Here is a 17,939-nt window from a genome sequence, read left to right on the forward strand (position 1 = left end):
GTATCGTAATTTTCAATCGCGGCAGAAAAAATGTCAGTGGAAATTTCCACCGACATGTCCACTGTTTGTTACTAAAAATGGTGACAAATGTTTACTCTGGTAATAATATGTTGGTGAAAATTTCCATCGACGGGCGGAGTTTTTTAGGAAAATGCGTACAAAATTTTCCTAACCACTTTTTAAATAGGGATAAATGTCGATGAAAATTTTCACCCACCGTTCAAAAAAATATGTTGTATTTCGACAGCAAACTGAATTCATTAGCAACACAAAACTATAACTTGTCAAAAACAAGTCTTCTTTTGTCAGCCTGTCAAACATATGGCAAAAGTATAGATTTTTTCACTTTTATTTCTGGAGCCCTTCGTAATCAATACAGGCCGAGTTCAAATTAATGACTAGTTTACACAAGTGCTTTTAACTATGGATAATCTATGCCTATTTGCCTCAAATTTTACAGGCAGGGATCAGTTTTGGTAAAATACTCAATTGGTTGCAAATTTTTGACGTTTTAGAATATCGCATTTTGTTTTAGAGCGTATTCCGAATACTTTATACGGCTTTGTATTCGGAACGTTTCCGCTGCATTTTGGAAAAATATACTTTCTCGCGGAAGAATCAAATTCGAAAGGTCTTGTCCTAAAAAATGCGTTTCTGTTGAAAATATTTGTTGAAAGAGGTATGAAACTGAGTGAAGTGGTGGCACCAGGCAACAAGGCCGAGTGGAGAGTTCAATAATTAATCCCTCCGACAGTCCCGCAGGAACAGTGCTTCACCATGTCAGTTGCCCTTAGCACTAAATACTCTCCTAAATTAAATTAAATTAAATTAAAACTGCGGTTATTTGTAGGGTAAATCGTTCAAATGGTTCAAATAAAAAGCAATAAAAAGTCTAATGAAGATAGAAATTGAGGAAACAGAAAGTAAATTAGTCAAATTCAAGCGAATAGAAAACGGGGTTGGGGAGGTGACAGGAGTGTTACTACAGCTGAATTTGCACAATTTAAGGAGTCGATCGAACGCACTCCTGCATGAGAAATCTTTGATTACTGATAGTTTTTAGGATCTCGCTTACTCAGTGACAAAACCCACGGGAAAAGGGATTGATTTAAAAGCGAGTGTATTTAGTTTATTTTTTCTGTTCCTTGGTCGATTAAGTTATCTGGAAAACTAATCACACCGCCTCCACAAAAACTCATGCACGACCTTTGCTTAAACTGACTGAGAAAGACGTATTGACATACCTTCTTTTTCTGCTTCTTGATCGAGTGAATCGTCAAAAAACCAACCAGTCCACCGCAAATTATGAACAAAGCCATGAACCCCGCCACAAAATACTTTCCTTGTTTGTAAATCTCAGCTCTGTATTCAATGACATGAGCGTCGCCGAGATCGATGCCGAACAGTGGAATTGAGCATAACACCACCATCAAGGTACAGGTGAACCAGATGAGGCCAGAAATAACTACAGCTTTCCTTTTAGTCTTCCAGGCCAAGTATCTCATGTCGAAAGCAATGGCAAAGTACATGCTTGCCATCAAAGCCAGCATCGACGCAAGATTGAGAACAATGAAGAGGCGATTGAAAAAGCTGGCCATGATTGCCAGCGTCTTTCCTCTGAACCAAGTCGTCTCCCATACCGTGGAGATCAAGTAAACAGGCATGTTGATGACTGCGTTGAGTATGTCAACGGCGGAAAGATTGGCAATGAGGACGTTCGGAAGTGTTCGTAGAGATTTAAATCGGGCGATGACGGCCAGAACCGAACCATTACCAAACACTGCACAAAGTCCTTGAACAACGGCCAGCACACTCATGACGAGCTTGCTGGAAAATGGCTTCGATGGATACATTTTGAAAGTGTTTCTTCTTGTCGGGAGAGCAGGCGTCTCAAGTGTTGTGCTAGTTTAGACTGTGTAAGATATTTGTTCTCTCATTCAAATTTAAATTATGTAATTTCCTGTGCGTTGACAAAGCCGGACTCAACAGACTCTTCGGTGTGCAGGTGATTTTGACTGGAAAAAAGACCACTTGGCTTGCGGAAGAAAAGCAATTTCTAGTTTCTTGATGATGGTACATTGTCGTTTTACCATCATTAATAAGCAACTGCAAGGATTTTTTAAATTGATCGATCAGATTGTTTATTGCGATCAACTCAAAATGTGATGGTTTGGTTTCCATGGGAACCGATTGAGCAACAAATGATTCGGTGAAAAGTTTGGTTTGGTTTTCCTTATTTTATAATACAGATTTATGAAACACAAAATTACAAACAAAGCAAAGGAAGGTGAGATGACGAGAAAACCTAAAAGAATCCACAAGGCTTATGAATATTCAAGATTAAATGTCCTACTTTAAATGCGGTTCATCGGTTCATCCAAAACAGAACAAAAATTAAAGATTACGACTGCTAAAGATTCATAACATTATAGTTTTAAAAGAATTGTTTCAACTTTTTTTGAAAGCAGCAAAAGATAATCCAGACGCCGCCCCACTCATGTGCCGAAACTAAATGATGAATTAATTTCGGCAAAGGAGCAACGTCTGAATCAGTTTGGTACGGCAGTTTTAGTTTCGTGCGGCAAACATCGTTAATCACTAGCTTAAGTTCGACAGGGTATGCCACATTTTGCAACACAGGAGAAGCAGTTGATTTAGATGCCGCTCCTCTCATGTTCCGAAACTAATGTTTAAATTTCAGTACTGTTTGTCTGCCAGCGCTTGTGATTGGCTCAAAGCCCAATACCCTGATAAGTCACATACGTAAGGTTTTAACCCTGAAATAAAGACGAACGTGACTGTTCCTTGATCCTCGGCGAGTTTAGTCTTTTGGCTTTTAATGCATAGGCTTTGTGCTTTATTTAGAGGGAATTGGTTTGACATAATTTTTTTTTACCTGTTGTTTTTATCCTGACACGAAATTTACAATTTAAATAATCTACAATTATCGAAAAAGTCATGCAAAATCACCAATAATGTTTAGTTTCTCTTATTGTATGCTATTTAGCGATGACTGAAACCAGTTCAGCCCACAGGCCGTCCAAGCTCAAGCTGTGGGCGATGATCATCTTGCGTAATAGCGGTCACGGCGCAAATGTAAGAATTTGTATGGGAATATTTACGATTGGGTTTAGGAGGTATAAATACTGGAAAGTTCTTAATAAAAATGGCATTGGAGCCTAGGAAGTGATAACTCGCTAAAATGGCCTCAAATCAGCACAAAATAGCAAACATACAATAGGCAATAAACCTTAGAAGCAAGGTACGTCATTTTTATTAAAAACGTTCCAGTATTTGTACCTCCTAAACCTGATCGTAAATATTCCCATACAAACTCTTATATTTGCGCCGTGACCGCTATTATGCAGGATTATTATCACCTACAGCTTGAGCTTGGGGCGCCTGTGTTCAGTTCCGTGCCTGTGCTCAGCTGCATCTTTGTACAGAATTCCCTATTTTGCCTCTTGGTGAAAATTGATTACTAATTCGTTTCTGTAAGTTCTGGCGAATTAGGTGCAGCAGAAAGTACACTGTCTGAATCAGTCGTCACACCTATGTCGCTCCAGAGTCGAACTTGTCGAACTTAAATGAATTAGATTCGGCATTTCAGCGGGTGCGGGGCCTGGAACAGGTCTTAATGAAAATTGAGGACCTTGATAGAAAAAAGAAAGTTGCACAGTATGGTAGACAAAAGCAATATGCATGCCTGGTGGTGTAGCTATGACTCTGGTGTTTAAACCATGAAAAATTAATATACTATCACAGTTTGAAGGAATATCAGAGTGCCTAAATGGAAACATAAATTGGCCGAACTGAAATAAGTGCCACTCAGGGGTTGTCGTCAAATTTTCCTTTTTCGAGTTGCGTTGAACCTCATTACGAAAGTCAGGCTAAGTGCAAAATGTTTCATGTGAAAATTAGTTTTGTTTACGTATGACTGAAAACTGATTTTCCGTAATAAAGCTATACACGAAACCTCGCTTTGATAATGAGGTTCGAAGCAACTCAGAAATGGCCTGTTTGTCTGATGGTACCATCAGACGTTCATGAGCCATTTCAGTACAAAAAACTTGACTATAATTATTGAAATGCTCAAGACGAGTTAAGATCGTCCTCACGATAAAAATACGAAACTAATTAAAAGGGAGCATATTTCGAAGAAACAAGCAGCACCACGCAAAACTTGTTACATCTACACCTACATTGGTACTTGGCGAAGGTTGCCCATCTCGCCAATAGTGCAGGTGTATGTGTAAACTATAAAAATTAGTAAACAGGCTACGGCCTTCAAATACAGTGTGTGCACGGTGACCTTCCATGTGAAAATAACGAGAAGAAAAAGAAAGGAATAACTATCAATCAAACGCTAGAAAGTTGAGCCCATAGGGCTTGCCTAAAATCCCGCTCTGTGTAATCCAGTCGCTTTTTGATTCTGGGAAAAAGCCATTGGCGTACACGTTCCCTTTTTCTCCGGGTTTTATAAGGCCGAACTGGGATCCTTTTTGTGGGTGTGCGCTAAAACACCCACAAACAATTCGTGTTACTCCACGGCTTTAGTGTTTATTTTCACCTTTTATTTTAGATTATAGGAAACGAAACTTCAAAAGTTAGGACCACCTGGCGCAGCACAATGAATTGTACCACCAAAAGAGTTAGGCACTGAATGTGAATTCAAATGGTCACACTTTAGCATCTCATCCATGATACAGAAAAAAAAGGAATCGCCGTGAAAACGTAATGTACTTTGCTGATGTAGCAAGTGGGCGGTTATCCGTCTCTTCCTTTTGCCATAAAAATTGAAAACTATTTTCATGCTGAATTGAATCCCTGGTACATTCTCAGAAGAATGGTCTTGTCAGTACCATCGCGGTCTTCTGAAATTTTACTGACCTTTATACTGATGTGAAGTGTTTGTACTCTGTTCATTTCCCTGAGACCCGGCGTTCTTGCAAATGATATATTTAATGTTTTTTTTTTTTTTTTTTGGGGGGGGGGGGGAGGGGAGGGGGGGCTGCTAAAAAGAGCATCACCAAATCTTTTAGCTCACCGTCTCAGCCATGTTTTCATGTGAAATTGCTAAACTATGCGGAGGCATGAATCGGTGTCTGCTCAAAATGCATTAACTGAAAATATCTTTCTCTGCTAAGTATAAACGACACATATCATGAAAAATCCAAAATGATCTAACCAACCAGCACTTCGTACGTGTATTGTCATATTGAAACAGCGATACACTATTTTTTGTACTGAAGAATTTATTTTAATAGGAAAATCGAGGCTGAAATTTGCAACATTTTAAGAATATTTTAAGAATAAACCCGAGGCTGAGATTTTGACTGGAGAATATAATTTTGTGTGTTGAAAATTTGTAAATACAATACAATTATATGTTTTTATTAATAACTAAACCTTGTAAAATTCTTCGTTTCTCTAAACGGCAAAACTAGCCAATAAAACGATAAAAACGGTAAAAACCTGAAAACGTTCGACTCTAATGACAGTTCGATGAACGGTACATGTAATACATATGTCAGTATGGTATACAGTACAAAAGACACGAACTAAACCGAAAAAAGTATCATGATAAATTCTTTCCCTTTTTAGATAACAAAACTAGCCCAAAAACAACGCTAAGAATATTCACAAGAATATTTTCAGCCGAACATCGGCAGAAAAATAAGAATATTCAGCCTAGGCCGGAAAAAACAATATTCCTATAAAAAAAGGTGTAATTCTTGATTACTTTTAATTCCTTTTAATTAACACGTTTTATTCGGCATTGTAGTTCCCTTAATAACCTTTCCTGGCATCAGACCAGATCGTAGACTAGAAGGAAAAAGCGTTCCCTATATGGGACCATAATCAGAAGCCAAAAAAAAAAAAATTGAAAAATTTCGATAAACTACCGTAGTGAGAATGTGCGGGTGTTCGTTCACTTTAATTTTACTGTGTTTGGTCGAACAATTGAAATGCTGTGGTGTTGTGATCAGGGCCAGTGTTTCAGCGCTCTTCTGATTTATCCAGGACTGTGCATGTGTTGTTAGTTATAGCTAGTCAGTCAGAAATTGTCATTGTCCTCAGAGTATGCACTGAACATAAAACTGAATACGTTTAATTTAATTAGAAGGCTGCTGGATAACAAAGAACACGGTGTCGGGATGTTATGCTACTCTTACAATACTAAAGAAACTCAAACATTTTGCTAAATATGGTCAGAGTTAGGGAGCAATTAGCAGAGATTTTGAACCTGCTGACCTGGTCTTAAATCCTTTGTCACATTTTCTACTATAGCCTGCAATGCAGGCGTTTTTGGGCGGTGCAGGAAAGCCAGAATCTAGCTCGTTTAGTCATTAGGTCGTAGCTGCCATGTTGGAGGATTTTCTTTTGCCCTAATGCCTACTCCGTCGGTCACACTTTCTACTCTCCCCAATCTTCCTCTGCTTTTAACATACAAGATGGTGGCCACAGCGCTAAACCAAAATAATACGTCTGCTTGCAGTGTGTTCAATTCGCTGCCGTGAACTTTGAACTTGGCCACTATGTCAAGAATTATAGTAACGTGCTGAGAATCGGATGTTATCCACTTAGTGTAAGAAGAGATATCCACTTCCTCCAAACAAGTTTCAAAGCTATGCTATCTTTCCTTAGTAAAACAGGATTGTACCAGTGAATTGCGTTCAAGCGGGTCGACTACATAGGTGGTTCCCTTTGAGAGTGGAACTTTCCAAGACAATGCATCCCACAATGTCTTAGGAACTGCACAAATTGCACAACTTTTATCGGCGACATTTCAAAACTCTTTTACTTATTACGTAATAGGATAGACATCAACTCACTCTCTCGCAGAATCAGTTTTAGATCAGTTCTGATTAATTATTTATATTCGTTTTTTCCATTCCTTTTAATTACTTCTTCTTAATAGTTAGTTATTCTTTAGTTCTTTAATATTATTATTATTATTATTATTATTATTATTATTATTATTATTATTATTATTATTATTATTATTATTATTATTATTATGTGCAGTTAAAAAACGTATGTATGCCAAAATAGAACCACATAGGGCGCGCAGCGTAGCCTATGCGATGTTAAGGAACTATAAAAAGAAAACTGCTGAGTTAAAAAAAAACACCATCCTACGCTATTCCCTGAAAAAAAGTCAATTATTATTATTATTATTATTATTATTATTATTATTTTTATTATTATTATTATTATTAATAACTGAAGAAAAGCCACCTGGTGGAACTGTTAAATAAGCCAATATCATTAATGATACTTGTGGATGGTAGATAAGTGACTTTAAAATTTTGAGTTTTACTTAATTTAAAAAGTCTCGTTTAATTCAATGGTCAACTATTTGATATGAATCCAAACAGCTAGAGTCCAGTCCAGTCCAATCCTTCATTTTCCGTCGATGCGTCGATCCCCCTGAGTCCGGGGTCAAACAAAAAAACATCAAAGTACCAATAAGCTTATTTAAACAATATAATTACACCTAAATTGCTAAGTAATTAAAAGATATGGAAAGGGACCACATGTCACATGATTCTATCTCGGCGGTAATCGTCACACTTTCTCTTATGCGCGGGTCAGTTAAATTTGCCCACTCCGAATTCAACGTTTTCTGCCAGCTTAAAGTTGTCCGAGTCTTAATTCATTTACTTGACTCATTGAAATGGACCAGACTTTTAAATTTTTTTTTTTTTTCAAATAAACCAACCTAGGCCGAGTTTTGACATGTTTTCATTTTGCGCACATATGGGTATCAATTCCGACAAATAAATGAAACTGATTGCAGGGCTGACACTACGGCAAAGGGCTTATTTATTTGGGCCAATATTTCAACTAGTGTACAACTAGTCTTCTTCAGGACCAGAGTTACAGATTGCCTGAAGAAGACTAGTTGTCCCTGCAATCAGTTTGGTTTATTTACACGTAAAATGACGTCTGGCGTGTGCATTTCTACTGCATGATATCCGGCAACTGAACTTATTCAGACCAGTTTATTTTGCGTTGCGTCGTGTGGTCCCCTGCATCCAAACGTTTCATATTTCCGACACATTACGTCCTTTGGTAGCCTCAAAACTGAGCCAAATATTAATTTTAAGTTCGATCGTTTTTCTCAAGTGCAAATTTTATCAAAAGCTGAAAGTCAGTCTACCAGCTTCACCTCTGACATGACTGTTTGCCGACTGTTCAGATCACAGTGGTCCCAGTACACGCCAACGATGTGTCCCGTAGAGTCTGGATCGAGCCACGAGTACGAGGCATTATCTTGTTCCCGCTGATTTTCAAACATGGCGGCGGACACCGAGTGGCGAGATATAATATTGCATTTAGCTGTTTCGTAGCCTTCCTTCCTGTGGCTGCAAAAGGCAAGTGAAAAGCCTTTTTTTCATCTCAAGTATCAAGAGTTGTTGACACTGTAGAAAAAGCATTCCCCGGACGGAATTCTCGCTTGTTAATATGTTATGTATCGATCTGGATTATGCGCGGATGCCATTCACAAATTCACCCGATGAAAGCGAACTGTTACGTCGATGGTCAAAGGTAAGCTGATCTACGCTAATAAACCTTTTTCTTTTAAATAAACAAAAATAATTACTGTCGTCTGGGATAGAAATACCAAGGTGGCGAACGAATCGGAGCGAGATCGAATTGCCGAGACACCATGTCTGAAATTTCTAAGTCGCGTTTTCAACATATAAGCATGAGGTATAGTCGACCGGCTTTCAGATAATGCTCCTTTGGTTTAAAAATGGAGGAATGTAAATATTAAATAACTTAATTTGAAGCGTTACTGATTCGAAAGTGTTAAAAAGCGTGGCATCCAAACATCATGGATGTTAAAATTATTCACCTATCAAATTTAAATCCCGAGGGAGGGGATGGTGTAGGTGGTGGGCAAGAGGTGAGGATGTGACCAAAAAATAACAATTTTAGCCAAGTTGCCGTTAATCGAATTTGTTTGAAAATCTGCACCCGAAGGCATTTCCAAAAGCAATCAGACCCACGGTAAGCCTCACGCTGAATTCGCGTCTGGCCGAGGCTTGCCGTGCACAAACAAAGCTTTTTATTCCCCCGAGACTCAACATGGCCGCCGAGTGATAAGGGTCTATGGGACATCGGTTGGACAGGCTCAACAGTGCAGACTTTTTCACAATGAGTTCGCATGCGCAGTAACAATCTCACAGCTTGGTCATGAATTGCCCTGACAGTAAAGTTGACAGTTCTCAGAAGAGTGCTAAGTGTTAAGTTAAAACGCAATTAACTTTCCCGGATATACACCACATCAATAGTGCCATTCGTTTTCTTTGATGTCGCATTCAGGTTGTAAAGTGTCATCTTGCAGTTGTAAAGCCGCGGAAAATGAAAAGTACCTCAGCTACAATGACCATTCAAATATAACGTTCTCGATTCTAAAGTTTATTCTTATGGCAGCTGTTTTGTAAATTTTTGCAGGATATTACAGCTCATGAACGAGATGACTAAGTCTTCTACTTACACTAAATTTTGCTTGCGGCTAAAAAAGCTCTGTTATACAGGAAAAATGGTGACAATAGTTGGAACACCTAACTGTACGATCAAAACTACTTCGCTTGCATGTCAAAAATTGAAACACTATAGAATATTAAATACATCTTGGCCTCCGCTTCTTGTTGATTAGCCCTACCGCCCTACCTGAAGATAAGAAGAAAATTATGATTAGGAAATATTTGTAAAATCAATGTTTAACATGAGGGAAGGCCATTTTCATTCTTGAGATGAAGCTTATTTAATGAAACCTCGAACGAAAGGAAGACTTTGCATTTTGCCTTATGCTGTTTGTCAATGATGAAAAAAGGCCGTAATTTTGGTCGTTACTGGTCAGTCCAAGTAAGTCATCGCCATTGGCAACGCTAGTTAAACCCAATTGATGGTTTGCATGTAACGTCATGGCGGCTATGCTGGTGTACAGGAACAATAAGATTTTTCTCCTCTGGGAGTTAACCTCCATTTTTATGCAAACTATGTCAACAAATTTTCTTTTTTTTTTATGTCCACCGACATGGCGGCAATGCAAACCACCTATAGACTCACTCAACCTCACATCTTAGAGCTAGGCTACAGTATTTGCTCACCTCCAGGTTGTTATGACCCTCCCTAATCATGGAGCACAAATTTAATAATGCTTTTATATGTATATTTGTTATGTTAATTTGAGGGCGACGTGCATACTTGATTGTAACTAATACGTTATAGACTGCCACACAGTCATCACATTGCCCTCGTTAGCCCGTTTATACCCCTTAATTTACTCTAATGGTGCGGGTTACGTTAAAATTGCTGTACACTTTGTAATGTTTCACACTGTACAATGTACGATTAAAGAAGAATTTCTATATAAAATGGGCCTGCCATGGTTATCCTTTATAGGTGTAGTACGTAGACTCTCAATCTATCATGATTCGCGTGTTTGCTTTGAAACTATTGTTTCGAGAAAGTTAATTTATTACCTCAAAAAAGCCGGCCTTTTTCAGTGCTGTTTTCAGTGTTTCCAGGTGGTTTTTCGCGTCACGATGTTTTAAACTCCATCTATGTTTACAGAACGCCGCGTCAAGTCAACCTTGCGACCATTCGGAAAGAGGAATGACATCCCTCACTAGGGCCCCCCTCGGTAGTTTAGGTTCTCTCCCCATGTTGCGCTCGCCAAGATGGCGGGAGTTCGATCGAAGCGTACGTGTCTCGATAATCCCACGGAAAAATAGGGGACTGTGAACAGTCTACTTGTTCAATCTCTGGAATGATTTTCTAACGATTCCACAATGAGAGAAGGTAATACAAATGGCTAAAACGCCATTCCAGGTATTCTCATTCCAGAATGCCCCTCTTCCCCCCCCCCCCCCGAAAAATACCGTGCCCTAAATTTGCTTTTCAATACAAGACCAGTGAAAATAAACGATAAAACCGAACAACGTTTCGGAGTCGTGATGACGCCATCAAGTTCGAGACCGTGTGAAATTAAAGAGGCGCCTTACAGTTCTTATATATCGAGACTTCTTGCCTTAATACCAAATTTAACCCGGTTAGAAGATTAAAGTTAAAATGCGAAGGATGTTAATCTGATTTCCCTCAATTTAGGCAATGACGCAAAAGACCAATTTCGATATATTACAATTCTAACTTGGCTACGAGGCGGCTTGGGGAAATAAAACACCAGAAATTCCATTGAGGTTCAGAGATGAACAATTAATTTCTTTTCTTGTATTTCCCAAAGCGTCGTAGCCAAGCTAGAATTTTAAAATTCGTCTATTAGCCTTTACTTTGTAACTTGGTGTTTGAAAATTAAGCTAACGTGTTTCCTTCCTTTTTTAAGCATTCGAACCTGTCCTCACGGCACAGTCCGCAAGTCAACCTGCAGTTTTTCTTCATAAAGAGCCTCCATGCCGGATGCGAGTTTGTACAGCGGTTTCTCGCTTTCCAGAGGGAACACACACGTGTTAGCATCATATCTCTACACTGATCGGCCCCTTGTTTCAACATGCAGGAGGAAATCAACGTAATCATAATTAGGTAGGTGGGATTATGATAAAGACTAATTGAAGTATTTAAAAGGCCAACTCAGAAAGGGCAATGTTTCGTACAATCTGTTGCGCAACAAATATTACGTTGCAAGTTACGATTGTTTGTTGCACCTATTACCATTTCCGCCTGCAACAAATTTTCATGTTACAAAACTAGAACCGACGTCTTATTTCTGCAACATGAAAATATGGTGCGCCCGGAGGTACACGTAGTAATACGAGCAATAAACAATCGGAACTTGCAATGCAATATTTGTTACGCGAAAAGGTGTACGAAAATGATGACCGTATTGCTGGGCCTTCGTTTATGTGTTGTATAAACAGCCATTGGATATGAGAAACACGCGCTCTGATTAGTTCGCTTTAGCGGTTATTAGACATGGATAATGTTTTTCGCATGCTCTGATTGGCGAATCAAACTCAGGAGTTGCTATTCACCTCCCGTCACTGTCCTGGATTTCGCGGGCGAGTAATTGTCCCTCTGGCTGGTTATCCATTGTTTTGCTAGTATATGCTATAACTAATTATTCATCTCAAAGTAGGTAAATATCAATAGTGTCGGACTAGTTGTGAAATATCTAAGAAGTGGGAGAGTTGCCCATTAATAGAATAATCGAAATAATCTTCTTTGAACAGCAACTTTTCCCTAAGTTGCTAAATAAACTTTTTTTATAATCCATGCCAACGATTGAGCAGTAGGCAACAATGTTTCCTCGCTAGCCATGAACTCATCTTACTCATGTGCAACTTGAGTTCGTCTAGTGATTGTTACATAATCCGGCAGTAACTCCTGTATATACCGCGCGTTTGCACCAAGCCTTAGTTTCCCACATCCGTCATTAGCATCGGTTACGTTAGATTTTCCTTATCTACCCTTCGGAATTCTGAATAAAATCGTTCTCTTTTATAATATAATCTGACTTCCTCTGCTTCATTAAAGGAGCACGCACCTATCAAATGATCATAATTACACGAGTCCTCAGTCGGCATGAAACTATGCGCATGGCAGGAATGAGCTAGTACAACTAGTAGACGGAGTTGGAGTAAGCACAGCATTTTTTTGCGCCTTAGAGCACATTCAGTTTTTTTTTTTTATATTAAACATAGCTTGGGCTCTCGGTGCAATTCTCTCGATCCAACAATTGCTGGATAAAAGTGCGTGTAGAGCGCAAGAGGAGTAACTTACTGTTTTTAAACAAGGGTCACAATATCCTTAATTCGCTTAATAAGCAAATGAATGCCGTAAAACTCGGAATATAAGACCCAAAAATCCCAGAAGCTAACTTGAAATCCTTCTGCTAAAAAGTCCTGCACTCCCGGCTAAAAGGCCATGGACTGTAGGGATCTGGACTCGCTGTTTTTGAGCTGTTAGCTTCGTGTCTCAACCTGATTTAGCCTGTTTCAACCTGTTTTATTGTCAAACCTAACCAACTTTGAAACGCAAAATTCCCTCAGATGACAATCCCTCCCCGAAAAGAAGCCCCCAGAAAGGTCATTCGAAAGAATTTGAGTCCAAGGCTTATAGTCGGAATTTTACGTTTTAGTTAAACGTGAAACAGAGTAACGCAACTTAAAAGTGACACTGTTCGTCGAAACCGTGACTTCCAAGCTAAGAGGGAGAGAGAATAGTTGAGTATAAGTTATTTATAGGAGAGGAGATAACGGGCGATTTTGACAAACATTTCAGGATGATAAATCCTACCACAGAAGCCACATGTGCGTGCGCATCGTTTCTTAAGGTAATCCAGCCACCTGTCCACCTTGCAGTACCCAGTCCATTGGCGGCGCTCGCAAAGCTCTTTAGGGTCAAGGTCATAACATTCATCTTGAGAAAAAATAGTAACAAAACCATTTTAAATTGTGGGATGAGACATCGGAAATATGTTGAGGTAACATTGATTGAAGCTTCACTCACTTTGGCAAACAACTTCCTGACCTAAGTCGTCTCTGCAGGGATGAGGGGCCTCTATAAAAGAAATAGAAACAGTGGACTTTGATCAAGAACATGCACCTGTCAGCATGAATGGCAGTGACAAAGCATACTGTGTGGAGATATGGAATAGAAAGCCTTGACGGGGAAGATTAGTGATCGACGTCTATGCCCGTTAAGGGATTTTAAAATAAGGAAATTCGGGTATAATTAAGTGGCCTGGCCTGGCCATTCTCACGTTAGGTTGTCAATCAACTATCAGAGCCTAAACAACTTACAAACAACACGCCCCTTTTTCGACGATTCTTACTAACAAAATTGGTTTCGTTTCCGGAATGAACCCTGTAACCGAATTAGAAACCAATATCATATATTGTTGTGGTGATGTTATGAATTTCTGAAGCATATCTTCTAAGGAAGCTTGAGTCAACAACATGCCACGACTGAATGGCGTCTAAATTTGCGTTTCGCACCAACAAAGGCGTGAAAGGGAGGAGGGGCTTGCCCTTTTAATAGCGGAACTTTGTGTATAAGACACATAACTTCACGTGTAGTTAATAAATAGATTCCTTTTGGCCGTGCGTTTGTACTTGTGACAAAGTACAGGAGACGTCAAAATGCGGTAAGAACAAACAAGTACGTCGAGTAGCGTTATTGATGTTCTTGCCATATTTTGACTTCCTTTGTGCGTTATTAGAGTACACATGTTCGGTCAAATGGGATCTTCTTGTTTTTTACGTTGTTTTAATTTTGGTTATCCTGCGCAAAATGAGAAATGTTTTCAAAATTCGTCTTAGTGATGATTTGCGAGGAGCTTGAGAGGGCAAATTTGGTTTTTATCAGTTCATATATGACATATAACTAGAGAGATCGCGTACTAGCTAATGCAAAACTAACAACGAATGCTTGTGATTGGCTAACCATCTGTAAACTCAATTTATGTAAAATTTTATGCGGAAGAACAACATGATCTTTTTTGGGGCTCAAGACGTCATTCGTGCATCTATACATATCACTGACAATGTCTGTGACAAACACTTAGAATTGCATATATATGGTAGCCGTTGCATCCATCTTGTAAAATTAAAGCTCGGTAGATCACGCATTCTTATTTGCGAGTTTAAAGGCCTTTAGATTGCTCACGAGTCTCTCGTTATAGGAGAGGTTACTCCACAGCTTAGGGTCAAGGTTTCTTAACGAGTGTTTGCCGTGAGTGACGAGTTTTACTTTTCCTGTTCACATTCCTGTTCACATTCTTCCTTACTCTTACAATAGCCGCATGTCTCAGGGCAGTTAGCTCTAAGGAGCTTGTGATTTTCTCTAGTGAAGCACATGTCCTTCATCATGGAGCAAAAGTTTCTGGACCTGCCGTCTTCGCATGCTGGAAGAAAGAAAGAAACACAAGAAACTAATAAGAATGCTTAATCCTGGGTCGACCAAGGGATAAGAAGGCAATTTTAATTTCTTTTTAACAGAACCTGGCTATTCAAATTTATCGTGTGACGTGTCTGCTACTCATGTTTTAAACATTACATAAAAACGTACTGAAAAGTTCCAAAAACTTCAAATCTAGCATACACAATGTTGTTAGTACAAAGACGAAACTCGTTGAAAATATGATTTTCTGTGTGGATATTGGCTGTGTCAAGCTGGTAAGGTAAGTGTACACATTAGTGTTTTAGCCAATTGAAACCAGTCCTCGCATCACAGGATTCAAGAAACTAGTTACCTGGGCATCCCTGTCCGCCCGGACCAGTGGCGGGGATAATCCCGTCCCAGCAGCACCCGTGGGCTGATACTTGGTGCCTTCTGTCATAGCACACTTCAGGAGAAGGTGGATCTAAGATAATCATGATGCAAGAGAATAGTTATCTATATATTTTAATTATTATTAATATTCTAACAGTGACGTGTGAAGTCAAGTTAACTCGTGTCAATATCACAATTCGCAGCCTCATTTCGATTTGATTTGATTTGATTAGTTTTTATACAAATTCTTGCATTGTATCCTTATATAGAGTTCAGTTAGAGTTCTTTAAGTAGTTCTGTAAAGCGTTAATGATATTTTTAATTAGTAAAATTGGCGCTATATAAATTAAAATTATTACTATTAATTACATTTAGCCACGTTGGGGCGCTTTCCACTTGTCAGAACTGGTCTGCCACACCGACCAGTCTGTAAACCAATTACACAAAATGCGTCATTTTGAATGGAAGGTGCTACAAAATGGTAGGCGCTATTTTGAAGAAATTCGAAGGACTAGGATAAAACCTTCGTTTAAAATCCTTCAAATTGGTAAATTCCTTTTACGAACTGGCCGGTCTAGCCGTTTAGTTGTGACAATTGGAAAGCACCCTTTATATATAATAGTTCCATGTACTGCAAAGGGTATGTGTGTCTCTCTTAATACGTGTTATAACCGATAATACTGCAGGAAGTTTCATTTTCCCAGATTTTGGACGTTATCGAGAGCACATGTCCCTGACGTGACGTGACGTGACGTGACTCATACAATATCACGAAAGTTTGTCATCCATTTTTTTTGCACGATTCTCACGAATTTTATTCAGCTAGTTTCCCTGCATACTTAAGAGGTATGACATAAGTGTACCGCAGAAGTTGCAAGTTTCATAGCACAGTCTTCTCATCGTGTTATGTACGCTGTAAGAACGTGTTTTGCATAATCCTTTGGCTTTCCAGAATGTACATCTCCTGGACTCGTAGTCTTGGCACCAACCTGGAAATAGATTATATCCGTTTGATGCAAAGATGACACTATAGAGAGAAATATTTTAAAAATACAACGTTGAATCCCTAAATTTAACGTGTTACAAGGTGGCTGACCTCTTTACATAGTGTGACCTTGTAGTTGGTCGTACAATGGCTTTTAATTTTTCGTCTCTTATGAAGCATTGTGATATTGCGTTAGAGGAAATTGTGAATTATCCAATATAAAATATACAAATTTATAAATCTGTGGGAGGCACATAACACTTCATTTAGTCTTTAATGTTGAACAATATCGACAAGAGTGGGTTGACAGATGAGTTGCGAGCCAAAACTGCCGTTTCTGCAATTAGAACGTTTCACTGTTCTATCAATTGTTCTTTGTTGTTGAGTTTGAAAGCCAATAAGTTACTTTTCCAACGCCATTTAGTCGATCTCGTCTAGGGCTTTTACAGATATTGCAGTGAATTGAAACTTTCTAGCTATTTTTAAAACACCTCAGCTTTTTACAAAGACATTTGCCTAAATTTTGATTTACCTATTACCATACATGGTGAAAAATTCAAAGTCTGAAAATGCGTTCAGATCACCTTATCTTGGAAAGTTATAAGGCCAGTGTATGATGTGACGACGTGATTAATGGAGATTTTAAAATGGCGATGGGGATTTTACTTATCACATCTTTCAACCTATTTTAACAGCTATCACTCTTGCTTTAAGTGAAAGTTGTCAGTTTTCGAAATTTAAACCGAGGACGCAAGCACTTTGCTAGTCGTGCTAAAAAGCTCAACTCAGTTCGAAGTAAAACGTTTCTCATTAAGTTTCGTGACACAGGTTTCTTTTATTTTTAAACCTCTAACAAGAGCATATTATGTTTTAAGTCCACAAAGGAAAGATCAAAATTATTCAAAGTAAGGCTGTTGTAACTTACCCTTACTCTGGGCGACAGTGGAAGAGATGGTTAGTGCAGCAAGGCAAACTGAGAACAGCAACATTGAACATAACGTTTCCGTGTACTGGCCAGAAAATGAAAGCTTTGTCTTACAATTTGTTGTGGATTAACTAAGACTGACGAAAATCTCTTAATGGAAAATTCCAAGCATTGTTCTTCACAAAACGTTCTTCAGATATTCAAGTGGGACTTGAAGCTTAATATAATATTGGAGAGATTATTCAGTTTCGCGGTTGCGGCAAAAATAGCATCGTGTTCATGATTTTCCCGCCAGTATTTGCGGTTGCCGTCTGCCGTTTTCCACGCGGTAAGAACTGTCTTCAAGTTCGTCAACAAAGCAAGTATTTACAATTTACAGTAACTAGCTCTTCTTTAAACATAATACAAAACTACTGTTCTTTGTCATGTCACTAAGTAAAACAAGTAGCTTACTGTCAAATACGCAAATAGTATGAAAAATGTCAAAATGGATCATATTAAGATGGTTACATTGAGGAGCTATCATCTTTCTTTTGAAGAAAAGAAACGGGGTCGATAAAATCACGATATGTCAATGAACCACGTTTAGCCGGTATGTACAGTGACATTGCTACAAATTCATTTCTTTGATTGCTGTTTTTCCTTGCAATTTTCATTGTTAGTGTTTTTAACTGACGTTTTTGGGAAGCATAAGTTTAATTTACTTTGGTGTTTTCCTTAGATTTAATATCTTTATTAATCTTCCTTTTTCACTGCCTTGCGCCTTTTATCTTAATTTTG

General features: G+C 38.6%; 2 protein-coding genes across 3 annotated transcripts; both read right to left on the bottom strand.

Annotated features, from left to right (window-relative positions):
* Positions 1 to 274: 274 nt before the first annotated feature.
* On the bottom strand, positions 275 to 1,853 carry LOC146479685 (beta-2 adrenergic receptor-like). The gene is made up of 2 exons (XM_085110296.1): positions 1,245 to 1,853; positions 275 to 310 (listed from the first exon to the last, which is right to left on the bottom strand). Exons 1-2 carry the CDS (start codon positions 1,851 to 1,853, stop codon positions 275 to 277), a joined length of 645 nt encoding a protein of 214 aa, XP_084966422.1.
* Positions 1,854 to 9,033: 7,180 nt separating this feature from the next.
* Positions 9,034 to 17,314, bottom strand: LOC146479686 (uncharacterized). Of its 2 annotated transcripts, XM_085110518.1 has the most exons (8): positions 17,160 to 17,314; positions 16,113 to 16,238; positions 15,230 to 15,340; positions 14,765 to 14,881; positions 13,486 to 13,536; positions 13,273 to 13,395; positions 11,370 to 11,516; positions 9,034 to 9,677 (listed from the first exon to the last, which is right to left on the bottom strand). In XM_085110518.1, coding segments are annotated over exons 1-8 (741 nt in total). In that variant the 5' UTR covers positions 17,224 to 17,314; the 3' UTR covers positions 9,034 to 9,675. The 2 variants fall into 2 exon arrangements, with proteins under 2 accessions (XP_084966644.1, XP_084966645.1); XM_085110519.1 differs by lacking the exon at positions 11,370 to 11,516 and having other exon boundaries at positions 9,034 to 9,647; positions 13,234 to 13,395.
* Positions 17,315 to 17,939: the final 625 nt, after the last annotated feature.

Source organism: Pavona decussata, unplaced genomic scaffold (assembly GCF_977016875.1).
Source record: "Pavona decussata unplaced genomic scaffold, jaPavDecu1.1 SCAFFOLD_58, whole genome shotgun sequence".
Classification (NCBI taxonomy): Eukaryota; Metazoa; Cnidaria; class Anthozoa; order Scleractinia; family Agariciidae; genus Pavona; species Pavona decussata.